This window comes from Thunnus thynnus, chromosome 23 (genome assembly GCF_963924715.1).
Source record: "Thunnus thynnus chromosome 23, fThuThy2.1, whole genome shotgun sequence".
Taxonomy (NCBI): Eukaryota; Metazoa; Chordata; class Actinopteri; order Scombriformes; family Scombridae; genus Thunnus; species Thunnus thynnus.
In genome coordinates, this window is record NC_089539.1 from 22,060,586 (window position 1) to 22,085,743 (window position 25,158).

At 38.8% G+C, this 25,158-nt stretch overlaps 1 protein-coding gene across 6 annotated transcripts in view; it reads right to left on the reverse strand.

The window, feature by feature from the left end:
* Positions 1-25,158, reverse strand: part of abcc9 (ATP-binding cassette, sub-family C (CFTR/MRP), member 9) — an 80,522-nt gene that overhangs the window by 36,029 nt on the left and 19,335 nt on the right. For 4 of the 6 annotated variants that reach the window (XR_010925824.1, XR_010925823.1, XM_067582361.1 and 1 more), the window contains exons 15-19: positions 24,813-24,921; positions 20,193-20,300; positions 12,873-12,945; positions 8,230-8,335; positions 4,771-4,809 (exon numbers count right to left, since the gene is read on the reverse strand). Coding sequence is in view for 3 of the 6 variants with exons in the window: in XM_067582361.1 (XP_067438462.1) it covers positions 4,771-4,809; positions 8,230-8,335; positions 12,873-12,945; positions 20,193-20,300; positions 24,813-24,921 (435 nt within the window). In the remaining 3 variants the exon portion in view is untranslated. The remainder of the gene's footprint in view (positions 1-4,770; positions 4,810-8,229; positions 8,336-12,872; positions 12,946-20,192; positions 20,301-24,812; positions 24,922-25,158) is intronic. The other 2 variants (XR_010925825.1, XM_067582362.1) reach the window with 1 other exon arrangement.

The following is a 25,158-nucleotide window of genomic DNA, read 5'->3' on the forward strand; positions in this document are numbered from 1 at the left end:
AAATAACCTAGTAGTGACACTTTTTAAGATTGTCCTTCTGAAAGTATTATACAATATTTTTACATAGTTTTATGCTATCTTGTATTCTTTTCTCAAGAGTTTCCCATTAATCTGGAATTAACTGCCCAATCACTTCAATGAGAAATGTTATACTTAGTAATGTATTTTTTAGAGCAAATTATTACAAACACACAATATACTGAAATACAAGGATGTGCATATGGAGCATACAGTTCAGTGCATAAACTCTTTTTCATTGATTACTCCTAAAATTCTGATATACAGGAGATGGTTATTTTCTTATAAAACCTACAAAATGTATTATCTCAGTTTGATATGACTGCTGTATACTGTATATATAGAATACCAGCATTAAGGTATACTTTAGTCCTCCGTTAGATGCTACAAATATTTATTAATGCCTTAAACAATATAAATAGTGGTACAATGCTTACAACAAACTATTTTAAGTAGGGATATACGATATTATCGGCACGTCATTGGTATCGGCCGATATAAGCTCTAAAATGAAATATCGGCATCGGCCGAAATGAACATTTTCTGCTGATTATGAGAGGCCGATTTGTTGCCTTCTCCTCCGCCGCCTGACTGTGCTTCCCTCCACGGACTGTTTCACCCTGATGGTCACGGTGCTTCCTCCGCAGGCTCCACTTCACTCAGCTGCCCGTCAGACCAGCTGCTTCTTCTAGCGGTGGCTAGCTGGCTATGCTTCCCTCCGGTCATGCTGCTGCTAACGCTCCCCTAGCCTCTCAGCTAACGTTAGCCCCCGCTCTCCATGTGGATCCAACCGGAGCACCGAGCCCCAGTTTGTTATTCAGCTTAAAGTGGGAAGACGCAGCTGATCAGGGTAAAAAGTCCTGCTATGTTCTGCTGCAGAGATAGGAAACACCTTGGTTGACAGGATGTACCACTCTGTTTGGGGGAAAAAAAAAAACTTCCTCTTTTTGGTTTATAACGGCGGTTGGCAACCAGCGAATTCGGTGCATTACCGCCACCTTCTGCTCCAGAGTGTGGACCAGAGATTAAATCCTGCACATTAATCCTGTCTGTCTAATAAACTCAAAGAAAACTCTATTGCTCCACTCACTTGGCAGGTTCATTAAAGTTTTAATGCTGAGCTCCTGAACTCCAGTCTTCCTAAGTTCTTCCTTCATATATTGTCTTTCTTGATCATACTTAGTACAATCTATGCTTGCATGCATAATAGTCTCCCCAGCCATCTGGAAGAAAATATATGCATATATCGGCAATCGGCCACAATGAGTTGGAAATATCGGCATATTGGATATCTGCAAAAAATCCAATATCGTGCATCCCTAATTTTAAGACACTAAATATAAGGGCACAAATGGTTTTAGTTTGAGGGAATTTGATAACAGTCTGATTCAAGCTACAAGAGGGATATATCTTAAAAAAAAAAAAAAGATCTATATCAGCATAGCATCTTCAAGTTAAGTCAACGACTCCCAGCATTTAAAGCACAAACCACTGCAGGACCAGATACCATAGCACAAAACCAACAATCACCTTAATGGAAGAAAAAAAGAGTGACAGGATGAGCAGAAGAGAGTACGCTCTAAAGGGCCGATGCAGTTGTTTCTGAACACACACATACGAACACGAGGCTGCTGCTGCTGCTGCGGCGGCGGCATAACAGAAGCAGGACTTTGGCAGGACTGGCAGAAGTTTGACTAGACTCTGCAAGATCCAGATGCGATCATCAAGCTGCTCCGACTGCTTCGTATATTTAACGATTGAACTTTGCAGCTTAAAGATGTGATTTAACCAAAAAAATATATGAAAGAGTAGAAAAAACGTATTAATGCAGCACAATTTCAATTAATCCTGAAGGTGTTTATGTATGTGTTCATGAAGGACAGTGGCTGCAGTATAAAACAGTACTTTCTTCTTGTGATAAATGAAGATGATAAATGAAGTTAAGTTAATCAGATGAGAGTAGGAGAGGGAGAGAGATGAATGAGAGAGGGGTGGGGTTCACATCAGATCCGAAACAGGAAGCAGGACACATGAAGAAGAACCTATACCTCCTGATGTCTTCGTCAGACTCCTCTGTCTCTGACCAACTGTCAAAGCCACCAGTCAGTGTGTTAGAATAAGCCTAAAGCAATAAACTGTGTGCATATATACAGCATCTGTGTGTGTGTGTGTGTGAGAGAGTGTTAAAATATGCGACAAAAGACGGAAAAAGGACAAAGAAAGAGAAAGAAGAAGACGAGAAAAAGGGGAAGAGAAAGATATAACACAGAGAAGAGACAGACGTGTTTTCATGCCAAACCTCAGACAATGAAGACATGATGTTAGCCTGCCAACTGTTAATCAAATTAACCTTCCCACCCAGAAAAGAAGAGCCATGTAAGTGATGCAGTCATTGTCTGTCTGTGATAATTAGGTTTTGTGGCTTCTTTGACAATGAGGTCTAATATTTTATGCGCTCGAGGGTGTGTGTGTGTGTGTGTGTGATAATGATGCCCCGAGTTCAAGGATTAAGTATATTCAGAAGGACTTTTACAGAATGAGGCCCTGCACAAAGTATGTAAGTAAGACCTGTAGATTTTAGCTGAATTTGCAAACATATAATGTGTAACTCTGGTGTTTACCAAGTGGCAACCTCCAGAGCTGAAAAATGAATTGTGCCAATGCGGAAGTGCCAAAAACTGCAGTTCCTTGAATGGCCACTTGAGGCTCCAGAAGCGAGTCAATCCCCATAGACCCCCATGTTAAAATGCCCAACTTTACAGCAGAAATAAACATGTTTACAGCCTGGTACAAAAAACGGTTTTGGTCTCTGTAGCTAATTTCCCCTTTCATGACAACTGTACGGGGGGTGAATTTTTTTATAACTCACCCGTTTAAATTCTATTAAGCCGTAAAGTTATGCATAGTGAAGGACATGGCTGCTTTGAGTGACAGGTCCGCCAGCCGCTAGGTGGCTTTTTTCAGCCATTCGGCCCGCCTCTTTGCCCATTTTTGATTGGCTGGGAGTTAGGCAGAGTCATGCACTGCCAAGATGGCAACGGCCGGAGCGGCTCACTTTGAGCTTCAAAACTGCCCTTCAGAAACCGACGAGTGACGTCATGGTAACCATGTCCATATTTTTATACAGTCTATGGCCTTTTAATGACCTTTAGGGTCGTAGTAAGTAAATAAAGTTACAGAGCACGGTCACAAAGTGCTTCACTTAAGTAAAAGTGTTAAAAATAAAACAGTAAAACACAAACAATAAAACTTATGCAACAAGAGATATTAAAAACACACAGAATTACAAACACTCGACAGCACTAACCGAGTCTTGAGCTGCTTTTTAAAGGTCTACAGAGAGACAGCAGATCATACGTCTAGTGGAAGATCGTTCACAGTGTCGGAGCTTCAAAGGAACGATCACCTTTTGTTTTAAGTCGAGAGCGAGACAACCAGTAAACCCTGGTCAGAAGACCTCAGTGACCTGCTGGAGATATAAGGATGCACACAGGTGCCTGATCTTGCAGGGCTCTATATGTAAAAAACAAGAGCCTTATAATTAAGCCTGATGGGAAGCCGATGTATCAATTTGGTGATTTGCAGGTAAAAAGACGTCTGACAGTGGAATAAATGTGGCTGAAAAGTGAAAGTTTTTAGGAAGTAAAGGTTACGTGTACTCGTTTTATTCAAATGACTGTATTACATGTGGAAAAACTATAATAATTTAACTGTTGAAATAATATACACATATGTTTACTGTACTACAGAGTCCTCAGGTTGTTTGCGCACAAGCCGGTAAAGGAAATGGTCCTTTGACCTTTTTGAATACAGTCATGAAAAGGTCAGAATCTGTCTAAGTCAGTGGTTTCCAGTGTAAATGTCAAACCCCTCGGGGGGATTACAACATAAATCTGAGATGATTAAAGACATATGCTAGCAAAAAAATATATATTATGTTAATGTGCTTCTTAATTTTCTCTACTTTTTGCTTGTGAAATACTAAAGTCCTCTAATAACCCTTCAAATGAAACAACCTGCACTGGAAAATTTAATTTATTTATTTAATTTATCATTTTGCCCGAACTGATGGGAAAACCTGTGACAAGGAGTCACAAGTAGACAGTGCTTCATTTTCTTTGGGTTATAAGTCAAAATGATTGAGAGCCACTTTCCTAGTTATGCTATTGTTTACTGAAATATAGTTTACAAAAGGCCTCCTGTCCCTCCACATTGTGTTTGCTCATAGTATTAGTATGGATAATATGTGTCTGGTGAACTAAATATGACGTACTCTACGTGTTTATGTTCTCATCACTTACTGGCTCGACTTCTGGGTCTGATTCTGGGTGTATTCACGACTGTTGATACGTCTTGAATAAATATTGCAGCCCGCAACAGATGGAGAGCGTCTCTAGAGATCCAAGCAAACGGGGTTATTTGACATGTCAACACAGGAGGAGTAGCAACAAAATCATCTTGTACGTCTTCTTCTGTGTTTTAAGGCTCTGAAATTGAGTGCAAACCTTCACCAGTAGTCACTGAGAACAATAAGTGAATCTGTTGATGTTAGTTTCTGACACTTTCCATCTGTTCAGGGCCTTTTTTTGCTGCATTTTACTGTTGGCAATACAGGAGTTTACGTTAGTTAAACTTGATATCAAAAACTGTGGATGAGAGAAATCTGCTAAGTCGCTAAAAATAAAATCAATGTTTATACTGTGTGTAAATGATTATGTTTTAGAAAGGAAAGGACCAGAGAACAGAAAGTACCTGAAGTTCCCCTCGTGGACCCGCTCACAATCAGGCAGCCTGATGTGGCAAGAAGGCAGGAGGTAAAGAGACAGAAACCACACACACACACACATAATCAAACACACACATATCCATGTATATGTGCAATTACATAAACAGAAATGTGCACTTACCCATATATACACATTTATACACACACACACAAGGCAAAGGTTAGTGTGCAGCTATTCTCTTATGATCTGCATCTTCAGTCTGTAAATTGCAGATAGAGCAGCGTAGATAGACGCTCCGTAAGATTACAACGTGTCTTTGCCTTATAGTTTGATGTCACACTGTAAAACGCTTCACTCTATATCACCTATAACAAGTTTGTAATCCTCAGAATAACATTCAGCTACATTTTGAGGCTTACGTGGCCTTCAAATAGTCTTACAGGCAAAAAAAAAAGGTTTAAAATATAAAACTACAAACTGGAAAATAATGCTATCTGCTTATTAGCTTCTTAACTAATTAAAAATGGGAATCTATTGAGCAAAATTCTCTTTAAAGAGACGTTAACGGGAAACAGCTGTATTGTTTTAATCCACCAAAAGTGGCAGCAAAGTAGCAGTTTTGATGCTTCGTTGTTATCATAAGACGTCGATGTTTTATTCATGTAACGTGACAAGATACAGTGGAAACTATCACAGAAGTCCTTCCATCCTGCATGTAACTATAGAAGAGGGTCCTCCATGATGTTTACAGTTGTACCTTTTACTGTACTTTCATTATCTTTATATTAGATAGCGCCATTACGAGAGACGACGTGATATGATGAAGAGAAAAGATGCGACGAAGGTCCCAAAACCGAGATGTTGAGAAGGACATCTCAACGCCTAAGCAAGTTTTAGTGTGAGAGAAAATTAAATAATAGGTTATCATTTTATAAATCTTTTGTATATATGTTACAAATGTTTTCAACTGAATGTGATGTAATGTCATTCTGATGTACATGTTGGTGAAGAAATCCTACACCTAGTTGAACTAGTGAACTTGTTTCTATCTGAGGGTTGTTTGCTGACCTCTGGGGTCAGCTGGAGATATCTTTGTCTTAAGCCTCCTGTTTTATAACCTGTGTGGATCATGAGGTACCCAGACAAGCTAAAGTTGAAGGATGTGTTTGTTTGAAGTAATTGATTGACCATGACGTCTCTGTGGGATCATTACTTGTTTATAAGAAGGTGTAACAGTTTGAGGAAGTGTCCATTTAGGGACCTTCTGGAGATGTTTAAAGCTGTTTGGTTTGTGTTCACAGATCTCTCTCCAAAAATACAAGATGATTGTACTTTTATTTTGTGTTTGGACATTTGTATAATTGTAACTGATGGTGTGATGGATTGTAGTGTCTACAACTGTAACAATGTTTAATGCTTTCTTTATTTCTCTGTGTGGTTCTTTAGCAACGATGAGAATTTCCACAACAGTAGTCAAAGAGCGGCCTGTGGGCTCTGCAGAAAACATACTTGGCCCCCTGATGAGAGTTTTGACTTTCATAGTTTACATTAAAACTATTATATACATCTAATACCGCCCCTACACGAGAAGAGGCATTAAAACTATGGTTGCTCCATGCTATTTGAACAGTTAATGATGCTGAAAATTAAGTCTTATAAACCTGCCAGAGGTTAAAGTTTGAGGTGTGAAGTCCAACTATAGCAGATTTGTTCTTCACAAACACAAATCTAACAGAGATGGAGTGTTGATGCCATTTTCCCATCTCAGATAGTCCTTAACAGAGTTATAAATCTATTTTATTCTTAAATGAATTAAAAGAAATAATAAATATATAAGCCTGCCTTTCCACTGCACCGGTTAACGGCCCCGCAATGGAAAATCCTGAAAAAACTGCTGACCCCTGCTGACCCCTGCTGACCCCTAAGCCATGAGGACACCAAACTTTTACATTTTATATCTGTGAATGGAAGCACAGAGCCCATTTTGACTTCTAATAACAATTAGTACTGGCTTGTCATAGAGTGTAAAGGTAAATAAATGCCTACTGACGAGTCAAATTCAACAATATAGATTTTAATGCATAACGACTCAATTGGATGCTAAATAAACGCCAATCAAATCAAACTAAAGCCGCAGCAGTCGAAATGACAGTCATTTAGATGTCTCATTGTTATCCATCAGACTTAAATTACCATCAGCGGAAGACATTGTGAGTTTTTTTGTCATATCTTCTAATTATTGCTCACTATTCTCCAAATTTTTAACTCAGTGTCTTAAACAAGCTGTAATTTTGTGCTTTTGTGTGAGACGAAGGTAAACTCGTCCACTGCGATGGAAACAGTCAAGCCTCAATATCCTCACGTCTTATTGATACATTCAGAGTGAGAACACATCCCTTTCAAAAGCTATGAAATATGACTATGACTGATTTTTTTTTTTTTTTATCATTCATTTTACAAATGAAAACCTTTTCCGTGCAGAAGTGAATTGATTAAATAACCCAAACGGTCATTTAATTCTGTTATAACCATCAGAGCAGAAAATTAAATCATACTGAAATTTGTTCCTGGACACTTGATGCTAATGGACGGATAATTTGTTCCTGTCGGACTGTATTTCTCGAGCTTTTTACTCTGTGAATAAACAAGATAATATTAACATCATAATGTATACAGTTTATAATATTTGTCCACAGTTTAGAAATTACAGAGAAATATAAAAATCATACTGTGTACAATCAAACATTGGATGTGTGTGGTAAAGTGTTTCCTTGTAAACATCAAACTAAAACAGAAATAAGTAAAAATATCCAAGTAGATTTTTTTTACTTAAAATTAGTTGGTTAAAAAACAAATTTTAGTTCACAGGGACCTGCAGGTGTCTTGTGACATTTGAAAGCAAGAAAAAGAGAAAAAGTGGCACACAGAGAAGGGAAAGACGTGAAAAGATCACTGAAAACACATATATCGTAACGGAAAACTGTTAGTAATGAGAAGTAATGACTCCACTCACATATTCAGGAAAAATAAAAGGTCTCAGCCTACATTATTAATGGATGTGATTAGCATTAGAACGGCTACCGACATGAAAAGGCACAGAGCCGTTTATAAGATGGATTGTTTCTGGAAAAGCTTTGAAATCGACATGGATGAAGGACTTTTGTTTAGGATGTTAATCTGCCATTTCTATTTGTTTGTTTCTTTTTCTTTCACTCCAGTACCATCAACAGGCTCACAAAGGGATGGATGGATGGATCCTGAGCAGCATCAGCGTCACAGAGGGCCCACGAGGGCCACGACCCTGCCGTTAAACAGCTGTGCCTGCCTCCATGATCGTAAAAACATATATATTTTTTAAACTCCATGTGCATTTTTTAATATAAACAATATCTAAACAAATAACTGCACAAAACACAATTGAATAAAAAAAAAAAAACATAATTGACATGTTATATGTTTTGTGTTCTGTACAGTGTTGTCTTACTCGCTCCAGTGGACTCTTCCATCGATGGTCTGCATCTCGCCCAGCATGGCCAGTAGCAGGGAAGATTTCCCACAACCCACCTGGCCCACGATCATTGTCAGCTGACCTGAGCAGACAGAAAAGGTTGAGATTGGATCATGTCAGTGTTGTCCACGTCTAATATAATGAAAAAAATTGGATTAGACTGTAAACTGGGTTTCTCAACTTTGGGGTTGGGAGATGGGGTCGTAGATATCTAAGACTGATACAGTATATTAAAGGGGACATGTCCAGGTCTATATTTTTATTCTGGGGCTCTACTAGAATATCTTTGCATGATTTACAGTTCAAAAAAACTCCTTATTTATCTTATACTGGTCCTTTATGCAGTCCCTCAGTTCAGCCTCTGTCTGAAACAGGCAGTTTTAGCTCCTGTCTCTTTAAGACCCCGCCTCCTGATGAGCCCACTCTGTTCTGATTGGCCAGCTCTTGGAAACCCCTCCCTCGGGAGACTTCCGCTGGCGCCGGATGCTACATTAACAAACCATGTGACAAACTAGATTTTAGGGGTGTGCCCGAATACAAATACATTATTCAGCAAAGCACAAATAGTGGGTTTTATACGAATATTTGTTTCATACAAATATTTTAAAAATTATTTGTTGGGGGTGTTCCCCAGAGATAAAGTTGAGCTACTGACATGTAAACAAGTAAAGTGCTCTTAAAGACTCTCCATGAGCTGTTGTTCCCCTTCTCCTTTCCACAAAGTTAGGTTGTAAAAACTAGGCAATAAATGAAAAGTGAAAAGCAATAATCACCTTTGAAGTTCTGTTATGGGTGTATAAATAAGTAATCATAATAATTTTCTAAAATTAAAAGTGTAATTAAAACAAAAACAGGATTTTTAAGCCTCTTTCCACTTTTATTCAAATACAAATACAGATACAAATAATTTTGCTGCCTCAACAAATACAGATGCAAATACAAATACTGGGATCTCTGCACATCCCTACTAGATTTCACTACTTTACTAGTTCTTCACTCGAAATGTCAGCTTCTCAAATAAATCCATACATGTTGGACCTGAAATTCAATCCGAAATATGAGAACCTTTAAAATTTGGAGTCTTAATTGAAAAACTTAATAGAATGTATCAGCATTTGTAAATACTGCATACATGCTTTCAAATACACGGGAATGTCACACTGACAACTTGACAAATGCACACTGGGGTCATGAGAATTTTGAGACCTAAAAGTGGGGTCACAGGTCAGAAATGATACCCTACAACAACACAACCATCACTAATCTGTCTGACAGATGAGGTGAAAAAACTTCAACACATACTCAAGTTAAGCTCAAACAGAGCCTTAATATAGACTCTTAAAACCTGCAAATACACAAATACAAATCCTCATAATGTATCCCCTAAATGTAACCACCAACCCTACATGCCAAAAGTCAACCCTGAACCTGAACCTACTCCATGTCTAACTTAGTTACTCTGAACTAAACTCTGCAAAACGTCTAACACAGACTCATACAAAGACCCAGACACTCTTTTCAGTTACTTTAAATAACGTTACACCAGCAGTTGGCAGAACAACAAATCCAGTTTGTCTTAGTAGTAGCATGACTGGGATAGCAAGCAAGTCACTTCCCCAGGGGAAAGATGCAAACACGGTCCATTTGTTGGCAGCTTCCCGAACATGACTTAGTCTCCTGACACTTGGTATTTCAGTGACATCGCCGCAGCACTGCTGTAATACTCTTGCAGCACGTCGACATGTTTCATTCACATTTTAACGGCAATCTCACAGCGTGAGAATGAACTGCACTTTTCAGGTTATTGACTAAAGAACTTGTAGTTTAGTTTTCAAAATACTGAGCACAACTTGACCACTCTTTCATCAAGAATCCGTTAACAATAGTAGACTTCCAATCAAGATAATAAAAAGATTATTTTTACTGGACTTCCTGTCCCATAAGACACCCTGTAGTGCTCATATAGAAGATTTCTACTTTTAACATCAGAAGAGAAAAAGTTGGGGGATTTTTTTAGTTATCAATTATTTATTGTATAAATAAAGATCTGGAGAGATGAAACAGATGCAAACTAGTACAAGGCGACAGTATACAGAGAGCCCCCCCACAGCTCCACCTATAAACAAGCAAAGAAAACAACACAAAACAAAGGAAACTACTAAAAAAAATGTTTTAAAAACGAATATTGCAGCCATTCCCTAGACCTCATCCAAAAAAGCAAGAGGTTTAAATTTGAGGGAAACATCTATAAATATCACTGTATCACAGATATACATACTGTTTATGCATGTGGATACATCATAGGCAATGTTGACATGCATTTGTCCATATTCAAGCAACTTCCATACAACAAACAGAAATGCTGCAACAATCCAAAACAACTTCCAGTAATTCATGCAGTTTCAAGGAAGTGCTTGATTCTTTCCAGCAACTCTGCCCGGCAAGTAATGCTTTGGGATTTTTATTCCTTTCTCTACGAGAACAGTCATTCTCTTATTGATGACGAATGCGGAGGTTTCCGGCGGCTCTGTATGTTTGACTCCAGTGCTGAGGTATCACCGAGGAGTAATGTCTCTTGTGATACAACGGAGCGGAGAGAACAGAGAGAAACATTTTCCCAAAAGCCTTTGACCTCTGGGCAGTCCCAAGCCATGTGAATAAATGTGCCAATGGTGTCATCGGTACGAAAAGAACAGTAGGGGTCTGCTCTGGTTTTCATCTGGCAGAGCCTTAAGGGAGAGAGATAAGCCCTGCGGATAAGTTTATAGTGCATCATCTGGTGGTTTGGGTTTCTTGATGTCAAGGATATGTTGGTCCTTATGACTTTCCAGTTTAGGAATTGGGATGACGCGTCATCCTTCCTCCGCAGTGTATCTAAAGGGAGGGGCCTTGTAGGAGGCTTTGACCAGGATATTGTACATCCTAGAGACTACACCTTTGGATTTAGCTTCAGTTTTAGCTAAAAGGTTGACAATCTGAAGGTGTGCCATGTCCTTTCATTGCTGAGCGTAACTGTAGATAGAAGAAGGAGGCGCCTGGGAGGGTAAATTTGGTTTGGAGGTCTCTGAATTGCTGTAGCCCCTGAAGACCTACAATGTCTGAAAAATACTGTACATCATTTTGGCTCTATTTACAATATGCTTCCATCCATCCATCCATCCATTTTCTGGGACCAGGTCACGGTGGCATCAGAGTAAGGAAACCCAGACATCCTTCACCCCGGCCATGCCTTCCAGTTCCTCCTGCAGGGACCCAAGGCGTTCCCAGGCCAGTAGAGATATGTAGTCCCTCCAGCATGTTCTGGGTCTGCCTCGGGGTCTCCTACCAGTTGCCTGGAACACCTCCAAAGGGAGGCGTCCAGAAGGCAACCTAACCAGGTGCCCAAACCATCTCAGTTGGCTCCTCTCGATGCGAAGGAGCAACGACTCTACTCTGAACCCCCCTCCCCCGGATGTCCGAACTCCTCTCTAAGGCTGAGCCAACACTCTCTGGAGGAAACTTATTTCGGCTGCTTCTATCCATGATCTTATTCTTTCAGTCACTACCCAAAGCTTGTAACTATAGGTGAAGGTTGGGATGTAGATACCGACTGGTAAATTGAGAGCTTCGCCTTCTGGCTCAGCTCTTTCTTCACCACTGATCCAACCCGTCAACATCACGCTCACTCGTGAACAAGAGGAGTTCAAGTATCTCGGTGTACAAAGTGTTTTGCAAGACTAAATAAAAATGGTAGACAAACAATGGTACAAACAATTTAAAAACAGTTTAAAAGTTATACAACATTGGGAAGGAAATATAGAAGCAAAAGGAGCTACATATGACAAAGAGTAAAATAAGTGAAATAACACAATATAAAATAATTAAAATGATCAATAATTAATAAAATAGGTTTTAAGAAGTGACTTAAAAGATGAAAGTGAATTCAGACCACAAGCCATGTCAAAGCTCACTTATAAAAAGATGGTTTAAAGCTGGATTTAAAAGAGGAGCTCGTCAGTCTGATCTCCTCAGGGAGGTTGTTGCAGAGTCGTTCACCCTCTGTCCTATTATTAGTCTTTATTTTAAGGAAATTGTCATTAAAAATAGGGGAATTTTTTAAATATTTTATTGTCAATTTTGGCAAAAGTTTGGATTTTATACCATACAGAGAGGAGATGGTGGATCAGTGAAACAAACTTTCTCTCTTTCAGAAGAGAAAAGATGATACAATACATGGTTGTCTCAGTAAACAATAATGTGTCTGATTGAAAACTGATCACTTATTCATCACTAATTAAGTTTACTACTATAATGCAATGAAATGACGTTATTCTACATAAGATAGTATTTTGATTGTGTATTTTGATTGAGTTTCTCTCATTCTACAACCTTAAACTTGATCTTTTTTGTCATAGTGTAGTTTTGTTTCTCTTTCTGTTATCTGCCTCTTCATTTTTAATTTTTGTTTGTATTTTAACGCTAATTGTTGGATTCAAAGAGGATCATGTGTGGGACAATGGTGTTTTAATTGTCTTCAACAAGTCTGATTTGCTCATATGCTTGTTTTTATCGTTGAAGCTAGAAAGACAAGACACCGATACCTGCATTCAAAAACACTGGACAAATTATGCCCACCGTACCTGTGGGGATGCGGATGTTGATGTCAGACAGCGTCGACAGGTTGCTTCCCCAGGTGAAGAATCCATTGCTCACCTGAACAGAAACACAGAAAAGAAAAAAATCAGTACAAAAGGCAAAGTTAGCAGCTTGTTTTTTTTCCCACAAAATTAAACCTATAAAAAATTAAGTTTTATAACAGATTATTAAAAAAAAAGATTCATTCTGTCTTCGCCGTGCAGTAAAAAACACACTTATGTAACACACGACTACGTGCTGTTTTCTTGTCATGTGTGGACCTACCAGAGTAACGCATGTGACCCCATTTGATTTCCTGACCCAGAGTTTAAGAAACCCTAATTGTGAGTTCATTGCAGTGGACACTGCTGAGAGATAACTGCATTGCACATTGCACAAGCAGGAACACATACTGTGCTCATGGTATGTGGGACTCTAAACCAAAAGTCGTCCTGTGACGCATATCTCCGGAGAGTTCATGTCAGCGAACGCTGACAAACAAAATGTCATTACACAAGATCTGCAGCTGCTGTCGTTCATTTATTTTCTTTCTGAGGCTGCAAAGATCTGATCAGCGCTCATGTCTGTTTTTATGAGCAGGGGAACAAGGTATCTATCTATTTGTTTATTTTTCAAATATGGCATATGGGCCATTTTATTCAATTCTGATGTGATGATACTTCCTACTTGACTACACCTACAGAAACCCTTTAAACCTGCCGATAATTAAATAATAATTGCAATAAATAAAAACGGCACCTTTTGATTTACTTAACGTTGTTTTTGCACAACAGATACACTCCCTCAGTTTGGTTTATGAAGCTTGTCAGATGGTGTGACGAATGTCTGCTGAATAATAACGCCTCTACTTAACCAAAACATAGCTGTCACCTGTGTCACAGAGGCAGCTAAGCTAATAGCGTTGATAACCGATTCCGAACAGTAGCTTCAAAACCACACAAGCTGCATCAAATAATTGACTCTGTCTACTGACTCGAGAGGCCAGAATGACACAGCTCGTATGGAATAACTGACCTGCTACCTGCAAAACCAAGCATGTTAACCAGCTTTTCTCTTCCTCAACTTCCATTTGAGGGTGTAAATTTTCAGTAAGAAGTTCCAGCTTTGCTTGCTGTGCACTATAAATTGTCCACATGTGAGTTACAGTGAGTCTAAACGTCCCAGGAAGAGAGATAATTATCCAACAGCAGAGAAGTGTGTAACCGGCCTTCGTATCTAATCCCTGTTTCCTGATCTATCAGCCTGCTGCTTCCCACTAGGACTCTGTTTACATTACTCCCATCTGTTGCATTTACAGCATTTGTTTATTTTATGTTTATTTTATCCAACAATCCCCCCAAGTCCTTCTTCCACAGTTCCCTTCTCCTCCATGACACAGCTCCCAAAAGGCATCTTGGAGATAAAAGCATATTTCTTTCTTTATAATAAGATGATCTAAAAACTCATTTCAATCCTTTGGTGGTTTAGACATTTGGGAAGGAGATGATGTAAGGTTAAAATTAGTCAAGTATCTCATCAAATGTTACAGGAACATCAGAAAATGTAAAGTTAAAGCACAGTTATGAGCATCACTGTATCAATATGACATGTAACTCTTACACCTCTCCAATAATACTTAAATAAACTCATCAGGAAAACAAACCAGGAAATCAGATTAATGTTTTGGCTACTGAGAGAAAACTGAAGCATGTCAAAAGCAGGATGAGGTACAGAAAGGGAAAGCAAAGTCAGATATTATCTAAAAGACAAAAAGGGGAGGGAAAGAGAACGGAAGCAGAGAGGAGACATGTAAGAGAGGGAGTGAAACTCTATTAAAATAAGGAAATGTGGGGTTACATGTGGGTCACTGCTGTATAATTTAAAAAAAAAAAAAAGAAAAAAGATGATTTAATACAAAATGTAGAACGCTGCAGGAAATGATCTTGAACATTTGTGTCTACAAACTACTTTTTAATACCACAGAAAATGAAAGATGAAATATAAATATTTTTAAACTACTGCTGTGAAAAGTAAAGACATTAACTTCATATTAATTAAAGGGGGAATGACACACATTTTAAAGGATAATTCCAGTTACTTTCCTAGTTTTGGCCATAACATTAACATTTCACTAGTCGTTGCTGAGAATAATGAACACAAGCAGGCAGATGACCGGACAGGTTGGGAACACACATTACTCAAACTGTCTGTAAAGATTCTCAGTCATCAGGGTCATGGTTCAATCGAGGGAAACTGGACTTGGTTGTAGATTCTTGAAGATGTTTTGCGTCTCATCCAAACCACTTATGATGGTTACAAACCACTTAACCGCCACCTACGATGCTGTCCTTTCATCCCTTCCCAAGAGACTTAACAACAATTCACATTTGGCCTCATTGGTGACAACTCCAACAACTGTCGTTCACACTTGACACCACTGGTGCATTTATTCACCCTGCAGAAGTTAAATACCTGGGACTCCCCAACAAGCCCCTCGTATGACTGCATCTAAAACCAAGTCCAGTTGCCCTCAATTCAACCCTCTTTGGATGTTGTAAACATCCATCAGGATATACAAACAGACCTCCGGGTTAAACTACCGTACTTACTGTAGTTGTGTGCAGACAATTTTTTTGTGCAATGAGGTTAATCACCAACATTTCAATGATTCGATAACATCATCACATATTTTAGATAATCTGGCTAAACTGTTGGTTTCTTTACAACACTGTGACTGTTGTTGTGTTCCCACATCTCAGCAATTCACTTGATTAGTAGGCTACAATATTTTCATCACTAATACAAACAAAACTACCAAAATGCAGTTGACAGCCATTAAATGCAAATGCTTTAAGCTAACTAGCACGACGACGTCCTCACAGTGGCCCTGCTTGCAGACTGATGGTTAGAAGGTATAATGTTCGTTATCTAAGTGTGTTAGCATGCTAACATTTGATAATTAGCATGGAACAGGAAGTATAGCTGAGGCTGATGGGAATGTCATTATTTTTCCAAGGGTTTGGTCTTAAACAAAAGTGTTGGACCATTGCAAAAACCTGCACATAATTGTCAAAAGTATGTAGTCACCCCCGTCCATATTGGTCTTGGGTTATTTTTCCTGGTGTGGATCACAGAATATTAGAAAAGCTAAACTAGTTCCCATAACACGCTGTCCAACTGTGTCGGCAAAAGTGTTTATAGCCGTTACGAATGGCAACACTCAGAGGGAGAGTGAAAAGTTAGGCATTGTTGAGAGAGAAAATGAACAATAATTGTTCAAATATGGAGATAACAGTGCACATTTCCTGTACTCCTGGAAGACATACATGGTGCTATACTGAGTCATACACATGAAAAGCGGCAGAAATAGTTGCGCAACAAATAAAAAAAGCAGAGCTAGAGAAAAAACTGGGGTGGGGAGGGGGGATTTCAGAAGCTGACAAGTAGTTCTGATTGAGTATATTGGTGCCTTTAATGCTACAGCACACAATGATATTTTAGACAACAGATGTGCTTCCAAATTTGTAGCAACAGTTCCAGTGTCAACGTGACAATGTAAACAAAGCCAGCTCCATAAATGAATGATCAAAACATTAGTGGTTGACTTCGGTAATGCTGTTGCGGCTTAACGGGAGTAAATATCTGCAACCAGGTCACAAAATCTTGCAGGATGCCTTCGAGAAAAGAGTAGAGGAGGCAAGTTAATGCCCACGATTTTGGAATGACATGCTTTTGCCCATATAATTCATAAGAAAAGTGTTTTATTAAATGCTTTAATTGGTTAACTGATAAAATCCTACACTGACAGGTCAATGAAGACCTTCTATAGTATGAAGAAGCCTCTATCTTCTCTCTCTCTCTCTTTTTAATTAGCGGACCGCTGTCTGGTCGGTAGTTTCACTCCGCAGGGATGAGACAGGAAGAGCAGCCTTCACAGAGGGGCTGAGAAAATGTTGGACTCATTCATAAGGCCCTTTAAGGGGCAACGAATTCTCGTGTGAATCCTACACTTCCTGAGAAGGGAGAGAGTACACACACACACACACACACACACACACACACACACACACACACACACACACACACACACACACACACACACATGCACACACACAAACAAACAAACACAAGTTGCATGTATGATTCCATGCAGCTACAAAAGAGCCATGAATGTACAAACAGTGAAGATATGAAACAGCTGTTGATAGAGTTCAATAAATCTTGGTATTAAGGAGAAGCTCTCATGTGTCTGAATGTTAATGAATGAAACACTTGATGTAACAAGTCGTTTTAAAATAAATACGAGCAAAATAAATGAGCTGCAGTGATATATCAGTACAGATTCACTTTGTAATACGACTGTAGTCGCCAATGTTACTGATTAAGCTGCATATTTTGATTATACTGTCCACAATCTAGGTGTTAACTGCTGGTGAAAACTGAATTTACATACAGAGATCATTATTTTTGGCTTTTACTTTTCAAAAAAGACATAAAAAAATAAATTTGTTTATTTTGAATAATAAAAATTTGTCAGTAAATCGGGTGAAACTAGAAATATCGTCTCAGTTTACATCTATGTCTGTTTTTGTAGTGAAGACTTTGATAGAATTTAATAAAAGGGTATTAAGTGTATTTTTCTTGTATGTGTTCACATGTTTGGCCAATAAAGTTGATTCTGATTGAACACAAAGTTGTAGCCATGACAACAGACGATGCTTCAGATATGGACGCTGCTGCAAAGAAGCTACAAATTATAAAATGTGGATGATTCACACACATCTTCAACCCGACAGCACAGAAGATCTAAACAATAAATCACAGTTTCAAGCTGGATTAGTGTCACCAATATAGTATCTGATCCAATGTGAGACATGGTCACAATATCCTCTTCTGTTCCTGAGTTATAGCGTTGAATAAAGGCCAGAAAAGTGTTTTTGCAGAACGTTATGATGTCACAGTGAAGTTGACCTTTGACCTTTTGGATATAAAATGTCATCATTTTATCCTCTTAGACATTTATGTGACACTTTGTCAAAATTAGCGGATGAATTCTTGAGTTATGGCCAAAAACATGTTTTGTGAGGTCACAGTGACCGTTGACCACCAAAAACAGTTTATCCTTGAAACCAAGTGGATATTTGAAGAAATTCCCTCATGGCGTTCCTGAGATATCGCGTTCATGAGAGTACGACGGACTGACGGACAACCTGAAAACATAATACCTCCGGCTTCGGCTGTCGTCGGCACGGAGGCATAAAAATACAGAAATCCAAGTGAAAATCTGTGTTTTTTTTAAAGGACTTCACTGCATAAATGTAGCTATCTTAGTTTTAGTTTCTTGTAATATTTTCTTCTTCTTCTTCACAATTATCTATTTCTGTTCATTTCCCCTCTCGCCATGTCCATGAAAATGGCAACCCTGCACCTCTGTACCTAAACTTATCTATCCTCAAAGGCCTCATTAGACTTCATCACTAATAGACGACTGTAAAAGTGCCAAGCAGGAGTCTGGAAAGCTGAGTTCATCGCTGACTTTAACCACCTTGCTCAGCGTCTCAGTTGGACCTCGATTAGTCTGACCACGAGACGACAACCTTCTTCTGACCTCCTTTACAAGCTGCTTCTCCTTCTAAAGTCTTCATGGAGACCAATCGGCTGCCTCTGACATCGACAACCACCTGATTTGCTTTCCAAAAATGTTGACAAAACAGCAGCATCATGTCATAAAGGCAGGGTGTGATTCGCTGGAAGGGAGATATCGCTGCCTCTGCTGAATTATTTTTATCCCTGATGGAGACAAAAATTCATCCCCCTCATAGTGATTTATGCTGCTTCACCGCATGAAATATCTAAAATAAAAATAGGCTATTTAAAAAAGTGCTGCAATGTGAGAACAGTCAAACAACTTTAAAATCAGAAATGGACTTTTACCCTCAGCACTCAATAGCGTCGCTAGGGACGACACCACATCCAGGCTTTAAATCACGCAGCCTAGATGTGATTTACTGTGTCATCACATGGCCTATAACTTGGAAGATGCCGAGTTAGTAAAGCATGTTACTAACTTGACTTCTTCCCCGGAGTTTTGTGCTTTCTCGTCTAACAGGTGACCACAGCTATTACTAGTATTATTATTAGTCATATTCCTATTATTATTATTGTTGTTACTGTTATTATTGTTGTTGCTGTGCTTCTTTGTCCTTTTCTCCCCCTCTCTCTTCTTCTTTCTCTCTAAACTCAACCAGTCTTCCACCTGGAGCCCGGTTCTGCTTGAAGTTTCTTCCCATTAAAGGGGAGTTATTCTTCACTGGGGGGAATGTTGGGTCTCTGTAAATTAAAGAGTGCGGTCTAGATCCGCTCTAGTGCCCTGAGATAAACTTCTGTTGTGATTTGGACCTATAAAGATAAAATTGACTTGACTTAATTGACCAGGGGTTTCCTAATTCCCTGCTCAGATTGATGTGGGTAAAAGAGGGACGAAACACCGCAGATGACCCCTCAGCAGGAAAACAGAAAAACAAGACAGAAGTCCGTCATCAAAGCAGACTGTTTTCTTAGTCTATATACTATACTGTAGCTTATTTACTTTTATGATGACAGCACGTTGGTCTATTGCATGTTGTGATTATTTTCTGTTCAAAGTTTGCTGCACGCTGCTCATACAGATTAATTAAACAGCGACTTGCAAGAATGACATAAAGTGTATTGGCACATTGGCCGAGTGGCGCTATCCACAGTACTGAAAGGAGCACTGGGGGATTTAATTGTGACATGTTAAATTAGTGTTTAACCTTTTGTTTCGCTGTATATGATCACATCTCCTGTGTGTCTGGATGAAGAAAGGACAAGGCGTGAACATCTCTGAGAGTGAAAACAAGTCAAGTCAAACTAGTCAAGTTCAAGTTCCATAATTGTTTCATTTAAGTTTATAATTATTTTATAAATTTTACTCTGCAAGAACTAGCCTGATTTATTTTAATAATATAATTAATGTTTTTATTTTCATGACATTTCACACATTGCACCCTCCATGAAGGGACATGATTTTCTATCGTAAAGTCCTTCATTATGTACGACCTCTGCATTGCTCCGAGACTACAGTCAGTCCTGCCAAAACCAGCCAAGTTCATTGACAGTTCTCCAGTATGACACAAGCCCTATAATTGATATGTCACTACGCTCTATATTTAGTCTAAAAACATATATCTTCTGGACCTTTAACACTGGACATTGGCAGTTCTGTCCTTTGAGACTTCATACTGTTTTGCTAACCTTACCCTGCTTTAAACGTCCCCCCCAAAAAATGTGAATTTGACCCTGACCTTTACAGCCACATCCTCCGTCTCTGTGGGTCTCATCTGTCGCCTGGTCGGCTGCTCGTAGTTGTCCATCTGGTAGCGCATGGGCTGCTTCCTGTTGATGGCTTTCGTCTTGGGGGGGGTGTATTGAAGGGACAATAGAGAGAGGGGAGTGAAAGGGAGAGATTTAAAGTTAGCATTAACTAATAAACTTAGGCTTTCCTCCATCCGCTTTGTTCCTTGGGGAGAAGAAGACATGAAGGGCTCCCCCGGATCTCAGCTCAGAGGATGTTGCCCCAAAGGCTTTAATACCACTTCTACCACATTATCCTGCTATCCCTCTATCTGACCATCTATCCAGTCCCCAGCAACACAAACACACACTATACATCAGCGTCTTTGTACTTCATGTGAAGTCCTGTTGTCTTTGTATCACCGGCTTTAGTTTGCACTGTGAACTGTTAAACAGATATTTGCACCAATATCACCAAGAATATCTAGAGGCGCTCAGTTTATGAGGCAAAACAACTGCATTTGACTTAACACTTTTATATAATATGACTTGGATAACCGAGAAGAATCGCTGTATCTTTGTTGTTGTCTTCAATAATATGAACATGTTGATGATTGTGCTTTTGTTAAAGTCTAACCAGCTGTAATGGCTATAGAGTCAATCAAATTATAAAGCATTCATCCTCCGTCATTTCTTATGTGCAAGTGAAAAAAACTGGCCTGAAAGTGAAACTACTGTAGAGGAAACATCTGGATGAAGACGTTCACACTGCCCCGTCATCCCTCCAGCAGTTAACCCCTGTTCATCATAGTGCATCACACTTTATTATCATGACATGTTTGGTATTCATTGTTCTTTGTAGTGAACTTTCTTACGGACAAGAAGAAATAACCATCTCATGATATTCATCTATAAAGTTCACATCTCTTCTCTCATTTCAATCTACACAATCCAGTAACTTATGTTGGCAGAACTGGTTTCAGGTACTACGCACCTTTCAAATGACATGAACTTCAACCTGCCCTCAAACGTCTTCGTCTTTCATTCCTCTTGGAGATTTTAAAGTTTTGTTATTTAATGTTTTTATAACTCTCGTCACTGTTCTAATTAATTCTTGTGTGGTTGTGTTGTTCATGTTTCATTGTTCTCAGGTCTCTAATCTCAGTGAGACTCTCTGATTAAATAAAGATTTAATAAAAATGAATAAATTAGGAACTAATAAGGACTACAAATGTCTAACAAATTTGATTAAAATCTGTGTATCACTTTTCAAGATACCTTCTCAATTACCAAAGTGCTGGTAAGGAACATTTTCATCTCACAGGAGACCATCTCCTCTGGAGACCATTAATATTGATATGATATAACTCAAAAATACAGTTTATTAAACACAATAGTGATTCAATAATATATCTTGCTCATGAAAGCTAGTCTTCTCTGTTTTTAACACCAAGTTACATACAGAAGTTTAGCTTTGGTTTGGGATAAATGCACAGATTGGGTAATTGGCAGAAGCATCGATCGCTGCACAGACTTACAGAGAATTCATGCTAATAACGACACAAATAATTAACAAACAATGTTCTGGGAAGTTGAGTGCAATAAAAACAAAGCAGTGTCACTTAACACCCACTTACCCTGCTACAATTTGTTTTTAAAAAATGAGAATCTTGTAATTACCACAATATAATGGCTTCATAATGCAGCTGCTACAGAATGGCTGCAAATGGGGATTTCACATTAAGTAGAAATAATCAAATAATGAAAGTGACGACAGAAAACAGAGACAGAAAACAAGAACACTGTTGGATTCAGTTACTGCCTGATGCATGTTTAAAAAAAATACTTTTAAAAATCAGTTTTGCAGTGTTGTAACATTGTGTCTCCTATTTAAAAAAACCATTTAACTTCTAACTACAGAGACTCATGAATCACTCTGCCCTGTGGCCTGACTGTCCATTTTAGACACAAATTGTGATAATCCCACTGCAACATAATAGTCACCATGTGACTCGGTTGCCTGAAACCTCAGACAGCCACAAGATTAAAGTCTGGGCTGCAGTTTACTGGGTGGTGATGCTCTATAACCCCCCCCCCCCCCACCACCACCACCCCCACAGTGAAATTAACTTGATGATTAGTACTGTGGAAATAACTTGACATGAGATCTGAGTAAAGGAACAATTCTACATGTCACTTTATATCAAACTCTAAGCTCATATTGATTCTTTTTTTTTTTAAACACACCTTTTGCAAAGAGTTTGTCCAACTTAGTGGACAGACGATTAATTGTCATTTTCTCCCAACATAAAATCAATACTTGGAAATTTTAACAATTGTATTACTCCTCAGTTGTTACTTGATGTTACAAAATTTGATTTACCTGCAAGAGTCTATTACTATAGAAGGATTGGCAAGATGTTCCTGAGCAGTTGAGCATTTCCGGCCGGCAGGCGGCCATCTTGGTTTTGAGAAATTTGTGTTGCACTTACAAAGGCTGGCGAATGGATGGCAGTGTATGAGATGACACACTAGAGTCTGATGTGTCGGCTGATGTGCAACTATACCATTAAAACCCCATGCACATATAAGAAAACGGCTTTTGAATAGCTGTCCACTGTAGTGACCGCTATGCATGAAAGGGTTAATACTGTGAAACGTCCTCAACAAGATAACACATTTAATTTTACTGCACTTTTCATTCACATTGAAACTCAAAGTGCTACAGTATTAAAGGGAAACTTTGACATTTTTCAACTTGGACCCAGTTTTCCCATCTTTTTGTGTCTAACTGACTAATGGGGACACCATTTTTTGAAATTGGTCCACTATTGAGCAAGAGCGCTGCAGCGAAACGGGCTGTGATGTAATCCGACTGGGCGATAGCGCCACTGACAGACTCGTATTGTTATTATAAGTGTCTGACAACATTATGGAAAGTACCATTAAGAGAAATAAAACATTTTTCTTTATCTTTTGCTTGATCCGGTCTGTTTGTTATTGCGTCTAACCAACTCTCGTTCAAAGATAAGTCTCGTTTTGTTCTGAGTTGTTGTCGAAATAAGCTAATAATTCACTAATCCGCTGCCAGTTAATTTGATGTTGAGATATTTCACCACAAGAGAAGAAGTCAGAGGATCACCAAAGTCATTCAAATGTTTCCTCTGGGGACCTTGAATATCTGTAGCATATTTCATGTCAGTCCATCTAATAGTTGTCAAGGTCTTCCACCCTGAACCGCAAATGTCGACCTCATGGGTTACTAGGGGGGAAAGTCAGTAAATCACCAAGGTCAGTGGGATTCATCCTCTGGGGACCATGAATGTCTGTATAAAATGTCATGGCAATCCGCCTAATAGCTTTGAGATATTTCAGTCTGGAGAAAAGTGATGGACTAACTGACATTGCCATCCCTAGAGCCAAGCAGATCCAAGTGAAATATGGTGACAGTTGAACGCTTTTTGATTCAGAGTAGATACATCCAGTTGGCTTTTAGGTTGACATCAGTGTGTTTCAATTGTTCAGAGAGTTGCAAGATTAAAAGATGTTTTTTTTCTTTTACTAGACCACAAATAACAGATAATTTATTGCCCAATAGATGAGGAAAAATATTAGACCATAAACATTATGTCTGAAGTTTTTATAACTCAAATCATAGATAAGCCTCTGTCAAGAAATTTCAAATAATACTGAGAGCATTTTCTTTTCCTTATTTCCCAAAATTCATTCTTATGAGCTCTTATGATGGCACGTCACTGTCTAAATACTCCTCGGAGGATCTCGTCCCAGCAGGATTCGTGGCTGAAGTTATACAACGAGCCTGAACACCCTGTTAAACGGACCTGTCACTAAAATAGAAAAGGACAAATGTCCACCTGGAGTAACATGGAAGGAATGTGTGTGCGCCGTGTCATCTGGCACACCTCATTGATCCAACCATATGGAAACACTGGCTGTTAAACTCGGCACATGAAAGCGATTTCTTGGCACCTACAGCGCGTTTTGTTAACACCGTTTGTTTTAAATACAGAATAAATGTTTGGATTTTTTTTTTTTATTATTATTGTTTGAAGCTCTTCATTAATCTGTTGTCACTTAACATGAAGTCTGAAAAAAACTGCATGTGCTTCAGACGTCAATTGAGAACACACGAAGGGGAAGACAATCCAATCATAACCATATTGTACAATTTGGATACAGAAATTAAATAATACATTAAAGGAAAATTAACTTTTTTTCCCCATCTGGGTCTTATTTTCATTGTTAGCACCAAAATTATCCAGAGCAGAGCTAAACTTCCAGTTACCATATGTACTGTAGCTGTGCTTATATATTTTATATATTATATTTGGGTGTTTTCACCTCAAGTAATACATTTTGCTAAACTGGATACTATTTAAAAACATGTCAGACTGTATGTATTAGTCACCCTAAGCCTCTAGCATTGTCAAATTTGTATGCAAATGTTATCATTACCCATGAGAACGATGACCGAATTTTAAGAAACTTTATCCAGGCTGCAGAAAATGGTGAAAAACAAGTAGTTTTCCTTAAAAATCTTGCCTGACTGAGACTTTTGTGTGTGCTCAGTTATCAGTTTCGCTGATTGATCTTGTATCAGTAATACTCACCGCCCCCAGGTGTTTTTTACTGGCCTCCAGGGAAACAGACATGTCTCCGTTTCTCCAGCTGTCGTCTCCAATTTCGTCACTCTGGAGAAACTCACCAAGCTTCTGGACACTGTGAAAGAACACACACACACAGTCAAACACAAACAAGTGTGATTGTGATCACACCGATTCCAGTAATCTCTCAGGAGTTTAGCGTTTCTCCTTCACTGCTCTCAGGTTTCCTTCGTGTTCCTTTAATTAGATTTACCACTGGAACCGCATCCAATTTTGTTACACAGCATCTCCTGTTTGTCTTCCTTGTTTAGTCATGTCCGCATCTCCTTCTCCCCCTTCTTACCAGTAACAA